This window comes from Eptesicus fuscus, chromosome 3, assembly GCF_027574615.1.
Source record: "Eptesicus fuscus isolate TK198812 chromosome 3, DD_ASM_mEF_20220401, whole genome shotgun sequence".
NCBI lineage: Eukaryota > Metazoa > Chordata > Mammalia > Chiroptera > Vespertilionidae > Eptesicus > Eptesicus fuscus.
In genome coordinates, this window is record NC_072475.1 from 59179930 (window position 1) to 59202513 (window position 22584).

Below are 22584 nucleotides of genomic sequence, written 5' to 3' on the forward strand. Positions count from 1 at the left end.
TTCACCTGGCTATAAAGCAAGTCGGGTTCCTGGGCTGAAGAAACTCCAAGGAGGCTAGTTGTTAGGGAGTGGAAGCCGGGCGTTGCTACATGAAGTCATTACCTGGCGCCCACAGTGACCGTTTCTGGGTTGGGCTGGACTGTGGGCCATATTTTGCACCATGGGGTCTTGGCAGCATTGGCTGCAATTTGGTGGGGTGTCGCTCTGGGGTGGTGGTGGGGCCTATGTCCCACTTGGGGGAAGCCAAGTGTTGGTTTGTTGGCGCCAGGTCCATGGGGCCATTTATTTTTAAATGGCCAGTGCACATCATGGCAGCTCCTGTGTTGAGCATCTGCCCCCTGGTGGTCAGTGCATGTAATAGCTACTGGTCGGATGGACACTTAGCCATATATATATATATATATATATGGTATGTACATACACACATTCATACATACATACACACTAGAGTCCTGGTGCACAAAATTCATGCACAGGGGGAGGGGAGAGGGGTGTGTGTCCCTCAGCCCAGCCTGCACCCTCTCCAATCTGGGACCCCTTGAGGGATGTCCAACTGCCCGTTTAGGCCCGATCCCTAAACAGGCAGTCAGACATCCCTCTCACAATCCAGGACTGCTGGCTCCCAACCGCTCACTTGCCTGCCTGCCTGATTGCCCCTAACTGCTTCTGCCTGTCAGCCTGATCACCCCCTAACCACTCCCCTGTCAGCCTGATCGATGCCTAACTGCTCGCCTGCTGGCCCAATTGCCCCAACTGCCCTCCCCTGCCAACCTGGTCACCCCTAACTGCCCTACCCTGCAGTCCTGGTAGCCCCCAACTGCCCTCCCCTGCCGGCCTGGTTGCCCCTAATTTTCCTCCCCTGCAGGCCTGATCACCCCCAACTGTCCTCCCTTTCAGGCCTGGTCCCTCCCAACTGCCCTTCCCTGCTGGCCTGATTGCCCACAACTGCCCTCCCTTGCCAGCCATCTTGTGGCGGCCATCTTGTGTCCACATGAGGGCTGCCATCTTGTGTGTTGGAGTGATGGTCAATTTGCATATTACCTCTTTATTATATAGGATAGATATGCATTACCTATGGACACAAACAATAGGGTGGTGAAGGCCTGGGGCCGGGCAGGAACCAGAAGGAAGCAATGGAAGGAAAAAAGACGGACATCTATAATAATCTCAACAATAAAGATGTAAAACAAAAACAAAAACCTATCATTACATTTTAAGGAAGTAGAAAATGAACAAATGAAGCCCAAAGTTAGTAGAATAAAGAAAATAATAAAAGATCACATCAAAAATTAATGAAATAGAGAATATAAACACAATAAAAATATTAATGAAACAAAGAGCTGGTTCTCTAAACAAAATTGACAAAATTTTAGCTAGACTCACTAAGGAAAAAAAAGAGAAAAATAAAACATAAATGAAAGAGAAGTTACAAAATACACTACAGAAACATAAAGGGCTATACAATAATACATGAAAGTCTATACACCACCAAAGTGGACAACCGAGAAGATATGACCAAGTTTTCAGAAGCATACAACCTTCCTAGCATGAATCATGAAGAATTAGAAAACCTGAATAGATTGATCACCAGTAAAGATATTGAAGTAGTAATCAAAACCTCCCAAAAACAAAGTCCATGATTGATGACTTCACTGGTGAATGCTACCAAACATTCAAAGAAGATTTAATACCTACCCTTGTCAAACTCTTCCAAAAAATCAAAGAGGATGGAATGCTTCCTAACTCATTTTATGAGGCCAACATTACCCTAATACCAAAAGCAGGCAAGGACATGACAAAAAATGAAAATTACAGGCCAATATCTGATGTAAAAATCCTCAACAAAATAAAAACAAAAGAAATACAACAATACATTCAAAGGATCATATACAATGATCAAGATGAATTCATTCCAGGGGTGAAAGGACAGTTCAATATCCACAAATCAATCAATATGATAAACCACATTAACAAAATAAAATATAAAAATCATACGATCATCTCAACAGATGCAGAAAAAGCATCTGACAAGATACAACATCCATTTATGATAAAACTCTCAATAAAATGGATAGAGAAAAAAGCACTTCAACATAATAAAGGTAATACATGGCAAACCTTCAGCTAACATTATATTCAATGATAAAAAAACTGAAAGCTTTTCCTATAAGATCAGGAATAAGACTAGGATGCCAACTCTTGCCAGTTGTATCCAACATAGTACTGGAAGTCCTATTCAGAGCAATTAACCAAGAAATATAAAGCATCCATATTGAAAAGGAAGTAGTAAAAGTATCACTATTTGTGGATGATATGATTTTATATATAAAAAACTCTAAAAAGAATTCACCATAAAATTATTAGAAATAATAAAAAAATACAATAAAATTGCAGGATATAAAATTACTACACAAAAAATCTGAGAGTTTCTATGTACTAACAACAAACTATCAGACAGTAAAATGAAGAAAACAATATAATTTACAACCACAACAAATAGAATCAAATACCTAGAAATAAAAAAGGTAGTGAAAGACTTGTACACTGAAAACCATAAGACATTGTTCAAAGAAATTTAAAAAGACACAAAGAAATGGAAAGACATTCTGTGTTCTTGGAATGAAAGAATTAACTTTGTTAAAATATCCATGTTTCCCTAAAGCAGTATACAGATTCAATGCAACCCCTATCAACATTCCAATGACATTTTTCACAGAAATAGAATGAAAAATATCCTGAAATTTGTAGGGAACCACAAAAGACCCTAAATAGTCAAATCAATCCTAAGAAAAAATAAAGCCACACTCCCCAATTTCAAATTGTACTACAAAGCTATAGTACAAAACAGTATGGTATTGGCAAAAACACATACACACAGACCAATGGAACAGAAATGAGAACCCAGAAATAAGCCCACATATATATGGGCAACTAATTTATGACAAAGGTGCTAAGCATATACAATGTGTTGAGGTAACTGAACAGTCATATGCAAAAGAATGAAGGTAGATCACTAGCTCACACCATGCACAAAAATTAACCAAAATGGATTAAAGACTTAAATGTAAGACCTGAAACAATAAATAAATACATAAAAGAAAATACAGACACTAAGCTTCCAGACATTGGACTCAGTGGTGTTTTGGCAAATTTGATTCCAAAAACAAGGGAAACTAAAGCAGAAAATAAACAAATGGGACTACATCAAATAAAAGAACTTCTGCATAGCCAAGGAAATCATCAAAACAAAAAAGCAATCTACCACCCGGCTGGTATGGTTCAGTGGTTGAGCACTGACCCTTGAACCAAGAGATAACTGGTTTGATTCTGGTCAGGGCACATGCCCAGGTTTCGGGCAGTTTCCCCAGTGGAGGGCGGGGAGGGGGGCGGGAAGGGAGGAGGAGGAAGCAGATCAATGATGTTTCTCTCTCATCAATGTTTCTATCTATCCCTCTCCCTTCCTTTCTCTCTAAAAATCAATAAAAACATTTTTTTTAAAAATGCAACCTATCAAATGGGAGATATTTGCAAATGAATAGTTCCAATAAGGGGTTAATATCCAAACTATAAAAAGAACTCATACAACTCAAACATAAGGAAACAAATAATCTAATTTAAAAATGGTTAGAGAGTCTGAATAGAAGACTTTTTTTTCCCCAAGAAGACATACAGATGGCCAAAGGCATATGAAAAGATGTTCAACATCACTGTGGGAAATGCAAATCAAAACCACAATGAGGGAGATATCACCTCACACCTCTTAGAATGGCTATTACCAAAAAGACACATAACAAGTTTTGGAAAACATATGGAGAAAAGAGCATTCTCACATACTGCTGGTAAGATTATAAACTGGTGCAGCCGCTATGGACAACAGCATGGAGGTTCCTTTTAAAAATTAAAAAATAGAACTACCTTAAGATCCAGTAATTCCTCTTCTAGGTATTCATCTGAAGAATATGAAAAAACTAAATAAAAAAAACATACTAGTATATACTCCTATGTTCATTGCAGCATTATTTACAATAGCTAAGATATGGAAACGATCTAAGTGTCCATTGGTGGATGAATGGATAAAAATATAGTATAAATATATATAATGGAATACTACTTGGCAATAAAAAGATGAAATATTGTCATTTGCAACAATATGGCTGGATCTTGAAGATATTATGCTAAGTGAAAAAGTCAGATAGAAAAAGATAAAGAGCATATGCTTTCACTCATATCTATAATAAAAGTGTAATATGCTAATTGCTAGTAGACTGGACAACCTTCCGGACAAAGCGGGGGCTGCGAGAGCCGAGGTAGCCATGGTTTGCCTTGGGCTGAGGCAAGGTGCCATAGCTGTGAGGGCTGAGGCAAGCCACTGTGGCTGAGAGGGCCGAGCCCCTTGCATGAATTTCATGCATCGGAACTCTAGTCTTAAATATAAAAGAAAAAGTAACAAATGAACTAACAAAACAAAGCAAAAACAAACTCATAGATACTGTCAACAGAATGGTGGTTACCAGAGGGAAAAGAGGGTAGGAGAAGGAAGAATTGGTTAAATTGGTTAAAGGAAGTAAAATATATGATAACAGAAGGAAACTAAACTTTCAGTGGTATGCACGCAATAAAGTATACAGATATCAAATTATAAAACAACTTAACGTGCTATTATCATATGACCCAGCAACTGCACTTCTGGGCATTTATCCCAGGCAAATGAAAACTTACTTTCACAGATAAATTTGTACACGAATGTTTATAGCAGCTCTAGTCTTAACAGCCAAAAACTGGTAAGTGACTCAGATGTCCTTCAGTGGGTTAGTGGTCAAAGAAACTGTGGTGTAGCTATGCTATGGAATAAAATCCAGTAATAAAAAGGAAGAAGCTATCTATACTAATAAAAGAGAAATATGCAAATTTTGTACCTTCACGACGCCCACCAGCCAATCAGGAGTGAGTATGCAAATCAACCCAACAAAGATGGCGGGTTAATTTGCATGCAAAGGCGCTGAGCAGCTGGGGGCAGGATGCAGGCGTTCCGCACCACCCCAGCGGTTCCGGGACTCTGGGCAGCGTGGGAAGGCAGAAAGGCAGCTCTGGGCCAGAGTGAAGGCAGAAAGGTGGCTCCGACCAGAGCGAAGGCGGTGCCGGCAGCCAGGGGAAGAAGGCCCATTCTTGCACAAATCTTTGTGCATTGGGCCTCTAGTTGATATATAAAAAACTCTGGATGTACCTCCAAAGAACTATTACAGGCAAAAAAAAAAATGCCAAAATGTTATATACTATCTGATACTACTTATATAAACACCAGAGGCCTGGTGCATGAAATTCGTGCACTGGGGGGTTCCCCCTCAGCTCAGGCTGCACCCTCTCCAATCCAGGACCCCTTGGAGGATGTCAAACTGCTGGTTTAGGCCCGATCCCGGGGATTGGGCCTAACCAGCAGTCGGACATCCCTCTCACAATCCTGTACCGCTGGCTCCTAATCGCTAACCTGATCGCCCCTCACTGCCTCTGCATGCCAGCCTGATTGCCCCCAGCTGCCCTCTCCCTGCTGGCCTGGTCACTCCTAACTGCCCCCCACCCCCACCGGCCTGGTTGCCTCTTACTGCCCCCCCTGCTGGCCTGGTCGCCCCCAACTGCCCCCTCCCCTGCCGACCTGGTTGCCCCAGGCAGCCTGCTGTTCAGTCATTTGGTTGTCCCTCACTAACCCCCCTGCCGTCCTGTTCATAGACAGCCATCTTGTGAGGGCATGAGGGTCAATTTGCATATTACCTCTTTATTATATAGGATCTTGAAATGACAAAAAAAGAAAAAAGAAGTGGAGTACAGGTTAGTGGTTTCCAGGATTAAAGGTGAGGGGTTGTGTGCCACTCTAAAAGGGCAACATGAGGGATTCTTGTGATGATGAAAATGTTCTATATGTTGATTATATCAATGTCAATATCCTGATTACATTATTGTATTTTAGTTTTGCAAGATGTTACCTTTGGAAGAAACTGGGTAAAGGATACACGAAATCTATCTGTATTATTTCTTACAATTGCATGTGAATCTACAATAATCTCAAAATAAAAATTTAATTAAATAATTAAAAATATATTATATTTTCACAGGTTAATATGATATCCAGAACACTCTAGAAATCCAGTAAAAAATGGCAAACTATCAGGTTAAAGCAATGCAAACAGAAGAAAACTTGGTATCATAATTTAATGCAAAAGGCATTAAATAAAACAGCAAATATTTTATTTTTTTAAAAATATTTTTATTGATTTTTTACAGAGAGGAAGAGAGGGGGATATAGAGTTAGAAACATCGATGAGAGAGAAACATGGATCAGCTGCCTCTTGCACACCCCCTACTGGGGATGTGCCCACAACCAAGGTACATGCCCTTGACCGGAATCGAACCTGGGACCCTTGAGTCCGCAGGCAGATGCTCTATCCACTGAACCAAAACGGTTTCGGCAGCAAATATTTTATTAAAGGGTATATTTCACAATGGAGATATTTCAGTGTTTTTGCACAAATATCACTGTATTAAAATATAAAAGATGAATTAATAAAAAGAAAAATGAACAGAACCATAATTGTATGGAATGATATATCTCTGTTATTAACTCATCTGGCAAGCTGAAAACAAGATATAGAGGCACTGTATATAAAACTAGTAAGAGTTACAAATATATCATGACCTTTGCTTATGCCAAATAAAAATATACTTTCTAGTGCTCCGTACCAGTATTATTGGAATACTTATGATTCATCATATATAGACTAACAAAAGGAAAAATCTCAAATTCCAAAGAGTGTATATTAAAGAAAAACCTATTAAAGGCAAAAAATAAAATAAAATGATTAAGTATCAGCTCCATGAACTAGTTATTTAGAACACCAATAAAATAGACAAACCTCTGGAACAGTTAAAAAAGAGAAAAGATAGAAAAGATATAAACATATAATGTTAAATAAAGATATATAGCCTTAGTTACAAAAGAGTTTTTATTATAAAAAGAATGCATAATTCAGTACTAATAAACATGAAATACTGAATGAAATCTGTAATTTCCTGTGAAAATATAAATTGGTAAATTTCATTTTAAAAAGGCAGTAATCCAAATTGATCAATTACCATAAAATTTTTGCTTCAAAAATATTTCCTCAAAAATATTATTCCCAGTCAAAAGAGTATTTTTCAAATCTTTAAATAACTTAGTACTTTATTTCAGATAGAAAAAAATGAAGGAGATTAAAGTCACATTAAAAAACATGACATAGACTACATACACGTGCACTCACACATACAACACACACATGAGAAAATTATATATTGATCCTATTTAGAAATATAGGAGGCAAGCCTGAAAGAAAATATTTGAAAAGTAACTATAGTAGTGTATCTTGCAGTAGTGTATTTTTTAAAGTATAACATGATTAAGTAGTTTATTCCAGAAATATAAATTGGCACAATCTCTTAAATATCTCTTCATAAGCATAGGTATCTCTCTATCCCACCTGATTTCAATAAGTTTATTGAAAGTTACAAAAATAAATATGAAAAATATTGTATTTTTTCTAAATTAGTATTAAACAAAAATATATTGTAAGAAGAGTTCTGATTCAAAATAGCAAAACAAATAATATTCTAGGATAAAACCTTACAAGAAATGTGTTACTTATTCAAACACTACAAAATATTTCTGATCAAGGTAAATAATAAAAAACCTTAAGAGGTATATCATAATATCAGAAAATTCAATACTCAAAATATATCACACTTGCCCCAAAATATAAATGCAATGTAGAACAATCAGAATCCCAACTGGAATTTTTTCTTTTAAATATATTTGTATTGATTTCAGAGAGGAAGTGAGAGGGAGACAGAGATAGAAATATCAATGATGAGAGAGAATCATTGATCGACTGCCTCCTATACAACACCTACTGGGGATCAAGCCCACAACCTGGGCATGTGCCCTGACCAGGAATCAAACTATGACCTCCTGGTTCATAGGTTGATGCTCAACCACTGAACTATACTGGCCAAGCCCCAGTTGGATTTTTTTATGAAACTTGAGAAAATGAAGACTAAAGTTTATCTGGAAATATAAACCTAAAACTAAACAAGAAATTTTGAAAAGGGAAATATAAGGGGTGGAAGAAATAGGAAATATTAAAAAATATTATAAACAATCAATTTTAATTGCTATACTAATACTAGGGGCCCAGTGCATGAACTTCATGCACGGATATGGTCCTTAGGCCTGGCCTGTGATCAGGGCCATCTTCCCTGGCTGCCAGCAGCTGGCCCCACCCCCTGCCACCACCCACCCTGTTCCCAGTTCCCCATCAGGTGATAGAAGCCTGTCGGCCGGGAGGAGGGACCAAGAGATTGGCTGGTAGGCCCTGTTTGGGCAATGCCTGCGGGCTGTGGGCAGCTCCTGCATTAAGCGTCTGCCCCCTGGTGGTCAGTGCACATCATAGCTACCAGTCATTCCGCTGTCTGGTTGATTTGTATATTATGCTTTTATATATATACTAGAGGCCCGGTGCACGAAATTCGTGCATGGAGGGGGGTTGTCCCTCAGCCCAGCCTGTACCCTGTCCAATATGGGACCCCTCAAGGGATATCCGACTGCCCGTTTAGGCCTAAACGGGCAGTCGGACATCCCTCTCACAATCCAGGACTGCTGGCTCCCAACTGCTTGCCTGCCTGCCTTCCTGATTGCCCCTAACCGCTTCTGCCTGCCAGCCTGATCACCCCCTAACCACTCCCATGCCAGCCTGTTTGCCCCCAACTTCTCTCCTCTGCCGGCCTGGTCACCCCTAACTGCCCTCTCCTGCAGGGTTGATCACCTCCAACTACCCTCCCTTGCAGGCCTGGTCCTTCTCAACTGCCCTCCCTTGCAGGCCGGGTGCCTCCCAACTGCCCTCTCCTGCTGGCCAGCTTGTGGTGGCCATCTTGTGTCCACATGGGGGCAGGATCTTTGACCACATGAGGGCAGCTATATTGTGTGTTGCAGTGATGATCAATCTGCATATTACTCTTTTATTAGATAGGATAGAGGCCTGGTACAGGGGTGGGGGCCAGCTGGTTTGCCCTGAAGGGTGTCCTGGATCAGGTGGGGGTTCCCTTGGGGCATGGGGCGGCCTGAGCGAGGGGCCTGTGGTGGTTTGCAGGCTGGCCACGCCCCCTGGCAACCCAAGCTCAGGCCCTGGTATCTGGAATTTATTTTCCTTCTACAATTGAAACTTTGTAGCCTGGAGTGGAGCCAAGCCTGGGGTTCCCTCTGAGGCTGGCAGCCATTTGTGTTGGGGTTATAATTGAAACTTTGTTGCCTTAAGCGGGTGGGCCCCGCCAGGGTGTGCAGAAAGCTTTGCTTCCCCTGTTGCCGGCAGCAACCCTGGCCTGCTCTCTCAAGCTCCATTCTGCCGCCATTTGTTTGAATTTGTTTACCTTCTATAATTGAAACTTTGTAGCTTGAGTGGAGGCTTAGGCCTGGCAAGGGCAGGCAGAAAGCTTGGCTTGCTCTGTTACCTAGGAAACCTTGCTCTCTGTGGCCGTAGCCATCTTGGTTTGGGTTAATTTGCATGCTTGCTCTGATTGGATGGTGGGCGTGGCTTGTGGGCGTGGCTTGTGGGCGTGTCAGAGGTATGGTCAATTTGCATATTTGTCTATTATTAGGTAGGATAGATAGGATGACATAGATTAATGTAATAAAATAAAATGTTGAAAAGCAGATTAAGTAAACAAAATAATTGAATGTATGATTAAAAGCAGCAATCATCCCAGCCGGTATGGTTCAGTGGTTGAGCATCGACTTAGGAACTAAGAGGTCATGGTTCAATTCCTGGTCAGGGCACATGCCTAGGTTACAGGCTCAATCACCAGTAGGGTGTGTGCAGAAGGCAGCCGATTGATGATGTTTCTATCTCTCTATTCCTCTCCCTTCCTCTCTCTCTAAAAATCAATAAAAACATGTTTTTTTAAAAAAGAATGGACTTCATAAACACAGTTTTTAAAAAAGCAACAATAAAATCAATGAGAAAAAAAATTACTCCATAAGCAGTACTGGAACAAGTGACTGATCATTTAATAATATTAGATCCCTACTCATATAAGATTAAAGAAGCTTAAAGTCTTTTACATAACATAGTGAAGATCTATAATAATTTTTTATATATAACATAATAAATAAAGTGTTAATATTGTTGCTATATAAAACACTCTTATAAACAATAAGAAAAAAAAGCTAAACATCCCAAAATAAAATACTCAACAAACAACATCTAATTCACTATAGAAAAAATGCAAATGACCAGTACATATTTTTATGAGCAAAATTTACTACTAAACAATGAAATACAAACGAAAACAACTTTAAGTTGCCACCTCTTGCCAATTATATAGTCAAACATTTTTTAAATGATGGCAATTTATAGGGTTTTCAAAGGTAAAAGAAAACAAGTACCCCTTATAAGCTTCTTTCCTGGCCCAATCTTACTGAGGAATAATTGACAAATAAATATAAACTTCTAAAAAGAAATACAAACTTCTATGACTTTTCAGTGAAACAATTTGATTATATATATCAAACACTTAAAAAAAATAAGCTTCCTCTTTAGCTATAAACCTGTTCTCCTAGGAATTTATCCTAAGGAAAAGTTCTAACTATGTTAAGATATACAAAGATATTGTTATTGTAGATAAAAAGACAACAGACAACCTCAGTTAAGGTAAAGACTGACCTTTGTTAAGGAAAAATACTGACCTAAGGCATGACTACAGAGAAATATGAAAAATCTAGGGAAAGAAATAAGTCATGAAAAAAAGGAAGAACAGCACGTGAGAACTAACATGGGCAGAAAGAGAGAAAAAAAATCTCAAAAATTTCTTGTAGTGTGAAGTTACAAGAAAGTGGTTTGTTTCAGCAAACTACTACCATTCCTTTAAAGTAATGCTTTCATATGGTTCTTAACTTTTTCTGTCTGACTTATTTCGCTTAGCATGATATTCTCAAGATCTATCCATATTGTCATAAATGGTAGTATTTCATCTTTTCTTATGGCTGAGTAGCAGTCCATTGTATATAAAACTGAAAACAACAAATGAACAAAAAAATAAAAAACTCATAGACACAGACAACAGTATAGTGGTTACCAGAGGGAAGGAGTGTGGGGGGTAGTAAAGGGTAAAGAGGGTCAAATATATGGTGACAGAAGATTTGACTTTGGGGGTGAGTACACAATACAATATACAGATGATGAATGTATCATAGAATTGTACACTTAAAACCAAATAGTCTTATTAACCATGGTAACCCCAATAAATTTGACTTTACATTACTCAGACTAATACATACACAACAGAGTTTCCTATAGGATTTTTAAAAATTAGTTTTATTTTTGAAAATTGTTTTATTTCCACAACAAATGAAATTTTGTATATCCACACAAAAATGCTAAATTGATATGCTGGGTTGAACTCAGAAAAACAAAAATTACACCAAATCTTCTGTTTACCTGCTAGAGTTAAAAATGGCTGCCTGCTAGGGAATATTATGTGGAAGAAACAAAATCTGTATATTTTCTCAAAAGGGAGGAGGAAAAATGTGAATTATAACTAAATGGAGATACAGTACAAATAAAACTAGCACAAAAATTGTTATACTTACTATATTTGTTTTCAAGTATACTATTTCAAGTGTAAAATTTTACTAAACAATAGATGTTATATATTACATATTACATATAATTATATAACAATTTCAAATCATTTTGAATAGAAATTATATAACAAATTCAAATCAATGAACATGAATTGTTGGCTGTTGACCAACAAAAAAAATTTCTCTTATGGAGGTATTAAAGCAGGACTGCTTAGCAACATATTCTAGCAACTTCAGCTACTTTAGAAGTAGCTAAAAGAGAAAAAAGTAGCCTCTAGCAGCTATTAGCTAGAGCTTGCATGGAACTAATAGCTAGGCCAGTGGTCGGCAAACTCATTAGTTAACAGAGCCAAATATCAACAGTACAACGATTGAAATTTCTTTTGAGAGCCGAAAACCGACTTCTGCGCATGGGCCACAAAGTTTCAATTGAATCGCACGTGGTATTTTGTGGAAGAGCCACACTCAAGGGGCCAAAGAGCCGCATGTGGCTCGAGAGCCGCAGTTTGCCGACCACGGAGCTAGGCTATAGTGTTCTCCTATGGAACATGAACAATTTCACAGAAAACCATCAAACAAGGCCCCTCTGACCATGTTGAAGCAAGACAAAAACAAAACCACTACAGGATCATGTCTGGGTACTGATAAATGTAAGAACATTGTGTAAACTACACTAATGATTAAATGTGTTCCCCTAATCCAACTAACATAACTGCTACTTCTTTAGTAATTATAGCTTTAGCCCATGCTGTTCCTCTTGCCTCCTAGATAAATATTCTTAGGTTACAAAATGATAGAACTATCCCCTACTTTCTGACAACACTCAACTATGCTTCTTTGAACTTTCTTAAAATCACCTAATACAGGCCCAAATCTTGTAACAACCCCCTTTCTAACACCCTCTTACTGAGACGTATCATGGATTCTTATGGTGTGCCATCTCCCTTGATGTAATAAACCCAACTTTGACTACAGATTTGCAGTAGTTGGTTGATGGGCACAGGCACTGCATTTCCTTTTAAATATTCCAAAATCCACCCTACACATTATTTTGACCAGTCTTTTTAGCCTGATAATTAAATCACTATGATGTTGGCATAAGAATTGGCAGAAAAATGGGAGAACATTGTTAACCCAGTTACAAGTGCTAGTGCATAAGAAAAGTTATTATGTGACAAAGGAGTATCATAACCACTGGAAAAAGAATTAGTTAATAAATGGCATGATAAAATTGATTTGGCTACTTGAAAAAATTATTTTAGAGTTACACTGTACACCAAAACAAATTCTGTTTGGGTTAAAAAAAAAAGTTAAAATATAAAAGATCAAAGAACCAAAGATAAAAGTAAATAGAAATGAATATTTAATCAAAACTCTAAATTTTAGAGACATTTCCTTACTTAGGAGATAAAAAGGAAGGGATCAAAGACTTAACTATATAAAAAACAAACAAACCCATAATTGTCACTCTAACCAAATCTTTAATAAAGATCAGTATTTTGATAATTATGTAGGAGCAAAAAACTCAATATTGTCTCATGGGGAAAAACTCAACTTAAAAGCTTCTACCAGTACTTGAACTTTTTAATGGATTCAAAGTTATTGCTATTAAACTAATATGTAAATGTTTTATAGACTATAATGTGGGAAACCAATACAATCATCTTATCATTAAAAATAAACTATGGAACTTAACCCTATGATTTTTCCCCCCCGCAGGCACATCTTCAAATGAAGGCAGAAAAATGTACTATACTTCAAAAAATGGGTATTTGGTTTAATAACTTATAATAATCCTACAGATAAATTTGAAAATTATGTAAGATTTTAAATTAGTTCTATACTGAGACATACACAAGTATGGCAGCACTGTTTGTTTTTAAGAACACAAGAACTGCCATACTAAATAGAACAACAACCCAATTTTACTGACAATATACTTGCACCAAAGACTTTTCATGAGAAAATGTGACTGTTCTTTAAGGTAACTTAAAAAAGTAATAAATATACTTCCTACAAGTCTATAATCCCTTACTCAAGCCTGTCCCTATACTTTATTTAGAAAAGCAAAGTAGAAAGCCTAGAGTAGGCTTTGGTTCCTGGTTCTTAAAATTTTTTAAATTTTAATTCTACTTGGTTCTTAAATTTTTCTGGTTTGCATTCATTACTTTTCTTAAAGATGCCCTTCCTCTATTGTTCATTTTAGTAGCAGGAGCACGAAGTCCTTGTCAGATATTTTATCCATAAGTTATCCATAAGTGTCAACTGTACTACCTTTTACTTTACCAGTTTAGAAGTATAGAATGAGACAAGTACACCCATCTCAGGGAACCTTGTATAGTTCTTTTAATGAATGAAAATTGGGAAAATTAGGAATTGTGTTAATAGTCATGTGTCAGTCTCATTTATAGACCCTCCCAAGTACAATGATGTAAAATTACAAGAATGTGAAGATAACAGAAAACCTGAAGAGATGATAGTCAAGGATATCTAGGTACTTAATCTCCTTTCATCATTCAAGGTCCTGGAAAACCCAACTCTTCACAGTCTACACCTGCTTCTGATTTTATACATCTTTATCTGGCAATATCTGACACTATGTGTAGTATGAGGATCATGATTACAAATTTATTTCCCTGAAGAAGTTATACTACTTATCTACATGTTGGTTCTGACCATGACCATTTATAAAAAAACAAACAAAAAAACACAAAACAGTTTAAAAGTGTTGATGAATAAAAAAAAGAGAGAGAAGATAAAAGAGATATGTATTGATGAATAATGAATTGTCTAATTTAAGTTTGTTCAAAACTTTGGGGATTATGCCATGTGGTTTTGGTGATACATTTAGTTTTGTCTATTTTGTTAATTAGGGCTAGAATATCCCTAAAATATCCCATGTGTTTGTCACTGTCTACCTAATACTTCTGAATTGTTCCCCTAAAAAGATAATTGGAAAACAAGAATGTTTCTAATATCTTCCTCAGTAAAAGCTAAAGTAAATATAAATGAATCTTTCTATAATCTCCTTTTCCATATCTTTTTGAAAATTATATACCATGTTCCTAAAGTGTTGACCTTCTTTCACTGAATCGTTTCTTGTTTTTATGTAATATAAAATTTATTTAATGAAAACATTTTTCGTCTTGGCCAGTATGGCTCAGTTGGTTGGAGCGTCATCCCATACATCAAAAGGTTGCGTGTTCGATTTCAGGTTATGGCACATACCTAGGTTTCGGGTTTGATCCCCAGCCCATGCAGGAGGCAACCAATCAATGTTTCTCTTCACATCAATATTTCTCTCTCTAAAAATCAATGAACATGACCTCAGATAAGGATTAAAAATATCTAGTTTGCTCTTAACATATTACTCTATCACAGCGATTTTCAACCTTGTTCATCTCATGGCATACATAAACTACTAAAATTCTGTGGCACACCAAAATATATATATTTTTTGCCAATCTCACACAGAAAATAGGTATAATTTTGATTAATTCACATCAGACAGCTACTGTTATCATTTTTTTATTTGACAATCTAAGGGTGATTTTCAAATGAAAAAAATTTGAGGTCAATGCTCCTGACTAAATAGTCAGGTATTGCATATTTTAAAATTTCTTATGGCATGCCAGTTGAAAATCACTGCTCTATCAGTTTCCTTGCTCTCATTTATTCATTCTTCATTCATTCAAAAAATATGTGACTGTCTTCTATGTGGCAGGCACTGCTCTATGAATTGGTAAGACAGTTATGAACACAATAAAGCCCTGCCCTCATAGAGTTATCCTATATAATAAAAAGCTAATATGCAAATTTACCAAACGGCGGAATGACCAGTCGCTATGACACATAGTGACCACCAGGAGGTAGATGCTCAACGCAGGAGCTGCCCCCTGGTGGTCAGTGCGCTCTCACAGGGGGAGAGCTGCTCAGCCAGAAGCCGGGCTCATAGCTGGCGAGCCCAGTGGTGGTGGTGGGAGCCTCTCCCGCCTCCACAGCAGCACTAAGGACATCTCCCGAGGGCTCCTGGACTGCGAGAGGGCGCAGGCTGCACTGAGGGAACCCCCCTCCCCCACCAGTGAATGAATTTTGTGCACCGGGCCTCTAGTATTATAATAAAAGCAGCAAATAAATACATAATTTAATAACAGGTAGCTGTAAGTGTTATCAAGAAAAAGTAATCAGGAGAATAAAGTGAGTGAACAGTGATCAATGAAAATCTCTCTGAGAAGTTAACAGCTGAACTAAGAACTGAGGATGCAAAGGGGACAAGTAATATAATCATTTGGGGGCAGGGGAGGGAGGAAGTGCTCTATGTAAAGAAAACAGCAAATGCAAAAAACCTTAGGCAGGAATCATATCTGAGAAGTAATAATGTAGTTGGAAAAGTAAGTAACAGAAAGAAGAATTGAAAATAATGTTTTGTTAGTAGCCAGATCATAGAACTTTATAAGGCATAGGACTCACGGTTTTCTTTTGAAGAGAAATGAAAAACCACAAAAGTTCTGGCAAAAATTGCATGATATGATTTAAAGTTTAAAAAGGTTCTTCCTCAGAGAGCAGTGATTTTTTTTTTTCCTGTCTATTATGAGATGAGATTGTAGTGTAACCTGAGTTAAAGCAGGGAAAATATTAGAGTAGTAGTCTGGTAAGAGATGTGGTGGAAATGAAGATGTATAGTCGTACTTGGATGTATTTTGAAGGAAGAGTCAACAAAATAGTCTTTATCTTCTCAAAGTTTCTGTTTACTGAGGAACTTAACATGTTGCCTTTTTATTTATTTTTATTTTTTTAAATATGTTTTTATTGATTTTATAAAGAGAAAGGGAAAGGGAGAGAGAAATATTAATGATAAGAATTTCCATCAACTGCCTTCTGCACACCCCCTACTGGGGATCAAGCCCACAATCCAGGCATGTGCTCTGACCAGGAATCAAACTTTGACCTCCTGGTTCATAGGTCGACACTCAACCACTGACCCACACTCACCTGGCACCACACTGTCTTTTTTAAATAAGAAAGATGAAGCAGAAAAAGTACTGGATTTGAGAATCAAAGAATAGTATGCTAAACTTAGCTATGTCTCTTACCAACTTAGAGAGCTAAGGATACCACTTAAATTCTCTGGCCTCAGATGTCTTATCAATAAAATAAAAATATTAACACTTTTCTTGCCTTCCTTATCAGACTGTTATGAAGGTCAAATGGGATATATTACAGATTAAGCTCTGTAATTTATCCATTCTCTTTGTAAAACACAGATTGATATATTGAATGCTTGAAACTAGTCACAGCTATAATACTCACACTCTTCTGCTCCCAGCCTAATTAGGTGTGGGTCAGTTAACTATAGGGATGAATAGAGACAGAGACAGAGACAGAAATAGAGATATTTGATCCTCAAAGGCAGTGGTTCTCAACCTTTCTAATGCCGTGACCCTTTAATACAGTTCCTCATGTTGTGGTGACCCCAACCATAAAATTATTTTCGTTGCTACTTCATAACTGTAATTTTGCTACTGTTATGAATCGTAATGTAAATATCTGTATTTTCTGATGGTCTTAGGCTCTACAGCAGCGGTTCTCAACCTGTGGGAATCAAAGAAATGAGGATGGAAAGGTAAACAGGAGCCCCTTCTGATGGGAACTACATACAGATAAGTAATTTGAAGTTTACTGTATAAAGCAATAGTTTCAAATAGTGTTTCATAGAATTCAAATTCATAAAAAGCAGTTCATGCATTTCACAAATATTTGAACATCATGGGCATTTAAATGCATACATATCGATTTTAGTAAGCCAACGCATTAACCTGTTTGTTTTTCTGATCTTGAACAAATATTCCTTCTACCATTTTTGTTTTTGTTTTTTAACATCTTATAGATGTGACAGTAGCAGTAGCTTTATACTTTTACTTTTTTAAGGCTAGTAAATGTCCTTCTACCTGAGTATGGATAATATTACACAAGAACCAATAATAATATAATGTATTATTATTTACTTTTAAATGTGTGCCAATTAACTACCGTATTTATTTAATAAATGTTATTCACTGGGGTTTCACATAAGACTTGTCACTGCTCTAGGGAAACCAACACAATTTTTATTAAGGAAATGACATAATTAACATTATAATTCAGAAATAACCTCTACAATAACAAAATGAATTAGAATAGGGTAAAACAAGAGGTGAGAAGATCAGTTAGAAAGTGATCTCAAGAAACCAAGCAAGAAAAATGATGGGATGACAAGTACTAGAAATGGTGAAACAGAATAGATAGGATTTAACAACTAATCAGATAATAGAGAGAATGGTTTGAAAAAAAAGCAGATTCTAGATTTATACTTTAATTTTGACCACAATGAAAAGGTAGAAGTACCCAGAAAGTGCCAACTGTTTAGTACGCAGAATAGAATGTTCTTTGCACATTTAATCAGTGAGTCCAAACGAAGTCCCCATTTTAGTAACGGTTCTAATTTTGGAATTTCCTTAATCTATTTTTATATATATTTATAGTCAAGGTAACCTAAAGCACAATCATATAACAAGATTTTATAATTAACTATATTCCTATCCAAAGATGTCATAGTACTTTTGCCAGTCAGTAAGATTTCAATACTATTAGTGTTAGCTTACATAGCTATCAATCCTTTATAATTTATTTTAAAATTGTTATCTAATATTATTATATCCCACTGGTGATAGTCATTCCACTACGAAGGTGACTAAAACGTTAACAATATTATAAATATACAGTGCATCACCTTTTCCAATGTATACATTGCCTTCACCTAATTGTCTCCTTTTATCTTCCTTATAACCTTCTTAGGAGAGAAGAGCAGAAGTACTTATTACCATACTACAGGTGAGAAAATCAAGGCTCAAGGCAGATAAATGTCTTCCGCAAGATTATACAGCTGGGCCCTAGCTGGTTTGGCTCAGTGGATAGAGCGTCAGCCTGGGGACTGTAAAGGTTCCATTCCGGCCAAGGGCACATGCCTGGGTTGTGGGCTCAATCCCCAGGAGGGGTTGTGCAGGAGGCAATCAATCAATGATTCTCTCTCATCATTGATATTTCTATCTCTCTCTCCCTCTCCCTTCCTCTCTGAAATCAATAAAAATTATATTTTTTTAAAAAGGTTATACGGCTGGCAAGTGGCAGAGCTTTACATAAAACACAAATGTTCTGATTCCAAGGCCAGTGCTCTTCGTACCACACCATGACTATCTCTTGTCTGAATAGGAAGATATCTATAATCCTATCTTCCTCTTTTGAATTCACTCATTTCCCCTGAATATTTTTATTTAAAACCTTGTCTACAAGCTTTATAACTTCAACAACCCAATTCCATTTGGTTTTAGAAGTCTACCTTTTCTATGCCAATTTTTCATCTACCAAAATCTTCCTCCATCACTACCACATTCATGAACTGAGAGAATTTGGAATTTTTTTCATAATCTTGAAATGGAAATAGTAGTACATCAAAAATTAGAGAAGCAGGGCATAATTCCTTTGGCTAGCAGTCCAAATTTGGCCTCCAGGACTCTTTTACATATTTACCTCATGACCACTATTTAGCTCCTCCCTAATCTAAGCAAATATGTATTATTTCAAATTGAGAACAAAATTATATAAAATTTTGTATACAAAGTATACAAAATTTTGTACACAGGGTAGGCTATAATTAAATCAGTTTATTTAATCTAATTATAAATACACTCCCTTTTATGTAAACTAATTTAATAACTATAGAATTAATGTTTTATAATAACGCTATTGGGAATAGAGACTAACACAATAATTGAAATTTATCTCATTATACATAATTTGTTTACTACAAAACTAATTTTAATAATTTTAAAAGATTTTGTGGAAGTACAAAAAAATTTAATACTTAATTTCTGTGACTTCAAAAATTTGCTGTTTCTGCCCTGGCCAGGTGGTTCCATGGGCTGAAGCGTTGTCCCACACACTAAAAAGTAGCGGGTTCGATTTCCAGTCAGTGCCGGTACAGAAGGCAACTAATCGATGTTTCTCTCACACATCAATGTTTCTCTCTCTCTCCACCTCTCTCTAAAATAAAAAATAAAAAAAAGTGTATCTTTGGGTGAGGATTTTAAAAATTTACTGTTTCTTATGTATTCAGACACATTTATAAAACTATATTCATCTAAATCATGTGAGTAATGTAATAGCTTTTTTTTTTATTACACATGCCAGGTTATAGGACACCCCAAAAAAAGGAAAATAAAAATTATGTCACTTTGTTTCGGAAAATATAACAATACCTCTCTATATTAACAATGCTTGTTTTGTAAGTTCTCATCTCTCCCCATCAGAAACTCTCTTGTGATTGTTCATTAGAAGTTCAACATTAAAGTATAACTAACAAAAATATTTCCCCACTAAACCAGAACATAGGCTACTTTTGAGTTCTAAGTATTAAAAGTTCCTACAGTTATTAAACCAATGGCATTTGTTTATTTGTTTCATTTAAGATTTGGGTGTTTTTATTCAGAATTTAAACAATGAATTTAAAACAATGCCATTAGATTTTTTAAACAGATATATTCATCTAGCTATTACCGACTTAGCTCTAACAACACCTTAATAGCATTAATCATTTTACTGAACAGTGAAATAAAATAACAATTAATTTATCTGAATAACATCACAGGACTATCCAGAATAACGATTTTCTCCTTCAATTTACAACTTCCACATAAACATTACGTTAAAAATGTTCTCCACGTAATAGTAGGCCTTAACATTATCTTGCAAATTCTACTTTTTATGTTTGCTTATTTCCCCCTTAAACTACCTTTTTTTTTTTTTTAAGTTGATTCCTGGAATACCTTTATTAAATCAAACTGACCTATACACAGAGTTCTCTGTACCAGACTCTGATGCTGGCATCTCAACAATGTCCAGGTGTGTGTGTGTGTATATAACACTCCCTTCCTCACACAGTAAAATAGAGAAATAACAGGCTTTAAGCCAATTCAGAACTTACCTTGCAAATCTGGAAATATTCGGAGGTCAGGGATTCCTGAATCTCTTCTCTGAGAAGCCCCGGGGGCCCTCCTGAGTGCAGGGCGCCGCTGCCAGCCCCGCCGCCACTGTTACTGCCGCCGCCGCCGCCGCCACTGCCCGGGGAGGAGGCAGTTAAGCCATCCAAAACTTTTCGGAAATTAAACTTCTTCATTTTTTAAAAAAAACTGTTGAGAAATTCAAAGGAAAAGGGTGACTTAACTCGTGGGAATTATACCCAGGTAAAAGCGTTTAGCTTTTCATTAGTCGAGGCAGCAGCTGGTACCCATGTTACTATCATTGGCTATAAAGGACTTAAAAGTCAGGCTACACATTGCCAGATTTTAATTCTAAAAAGCCTGTCTTTCAGAAATAAAAACCACAACTCCGAAAGCAACAGCATATCCTCCTCATACATCAAATTTCCAAGGGCTTTATTCCCAGCTGTGGCTATGCTTTATCAGCACTGGGGTAAAAATAAAAGGCAGTGTCATCATCGTCATTAGCATTATATCATCGTTATTATACAATCAAACCGGAGTCCAACCGACCAAGTCTGCCTCCCTCTTAAGGGCGGGCTTTCCAACTAAGGGTTCAGCTCAGAATATTGCATGTTCAGAAAAAGGATGTTGTGGAGGGCGGCGGGGGGGAGGAGGTAGAGGGAGCCGGCACACCACCTTCTGGATCGTCTTCAATGCTCCCCCCTTTTTAATAGGAAATGGGGTGGGGGTGCTCCTTCCATTTCCCCACCGCAAACACCCCGGACCCCAAACCATCTGCGGGCGACCTACAGCCACAGCTAACGGGAGGGGCGAGCGACGGCGCCCGCTGCCCCCGCTTCTCCCTCCGCTACCCCCCTTTTCCCTCCCCGCGTTTGGGCCCCCCTCCCGCCTCTCCCCGTTCCACCCCGCCTCGTGCCCCGCTCTGCCCCGCAGCCGCCACCGCGCTTGCCCGCCAGTCCGCTCTCCCCGCAGCACAGCGGCGGCTCTTGCGGGACGTGAGGCGGCGGCGGCGACGGCTGCGGCCCGAGTCCCGCCTCTGCCAGCTGGGCGCGCAGAGCCGCGACTCCCGCCGTCCCTCCCGGGGCCGAGCGCCCGAGCTCCGCGGACGCGCGAACACAGACCCCGTCGCGCAGACCTTCTCGCGCGGGCACCCACGCTCACAGACGCACACACAGGTGCGAGGGAGCCGCGCTGGACGGCGGCGCCCGCGCCCCACAGGGATGACTATCGGACTCCCGACTTAGGCACCTTCCGCAGCCGCCACGAGCCGCCTGCCAGCCTGGAGGCTCAGGGCGCGGAGGGAGGCGGGCTCGCAGGCTTCGGCCCGGCTCCGGCCCGCGTCTCCGGTCCCCTTCGGTCGCGGCGCCCGGCGCTCTCCGAGGTCCTAACGGAGCGAGCGAGCTCCCACTGCAGGCTCCGCCCTCCGGCCGTGGGAGGCAAGCCCCGCCCCCTCGCTCGCCCCGCCCTCTCCTGCCGGGCCGCGCGGGCCCCGGGGAAAGGGGCGGAGAGCGCCGGACATCCAAGGGCGGGAGTAGCTTCCGCTCCAATCCTAGGCTCCAAGGGGCCCAGGGCCAAAGCGCAGAAGGAATTTGAGGGCTGGACGAAGGAAAAGCCAGTGAAAGGGGGAGGAGAGAATGTGGAAAGGTAGGTGAAGTACGTGATTGACAGCGGTATGGGCCAGTATGCTGGGCGGCCGTGCTTGAGGGGTTGTAATTGGCGCTACCTGTTGAAGGACGCAAGTGGGAATCAATAGAATGCCTGGAAGCGTGCGAACTTGGGCTCGCGGAGCCCCAGGCTTTCGGAAGGTGTTCCCGAGGTCTGGCTCTGGACAATAGTGTGAATTTGACAAGTGTTTTTGCAGTTTATCACCTCGTTGAGACTCAC

General features: G+C 38.7%; 1 protein-coding gene across 2 annotated transcripts in view; it reads right to left on the reverse strand.

Moving 5' to 3' along the window:
• The window catches only part of STXBP5L (syntaxin binding protein 5L), a 218925-nt gene extending 198052 nt beyond the window's left edge, over window positions 1-20873 (reverse strand). For both annotated transcript variants that reach the window (XM_054713945.1, XM_054713944.1), the window contains exon 1: window positions 20682-20873. In XM_054713945.1, coding sequence (XP_054569920.1) covers window positions 20682-20873 — 192 coding nt within the window. The remainder of the gene's footprint in view (window positions 1-20681) is intronic.
• Window positions 20874-22584: the final 1711 nt, after the last annotated feature.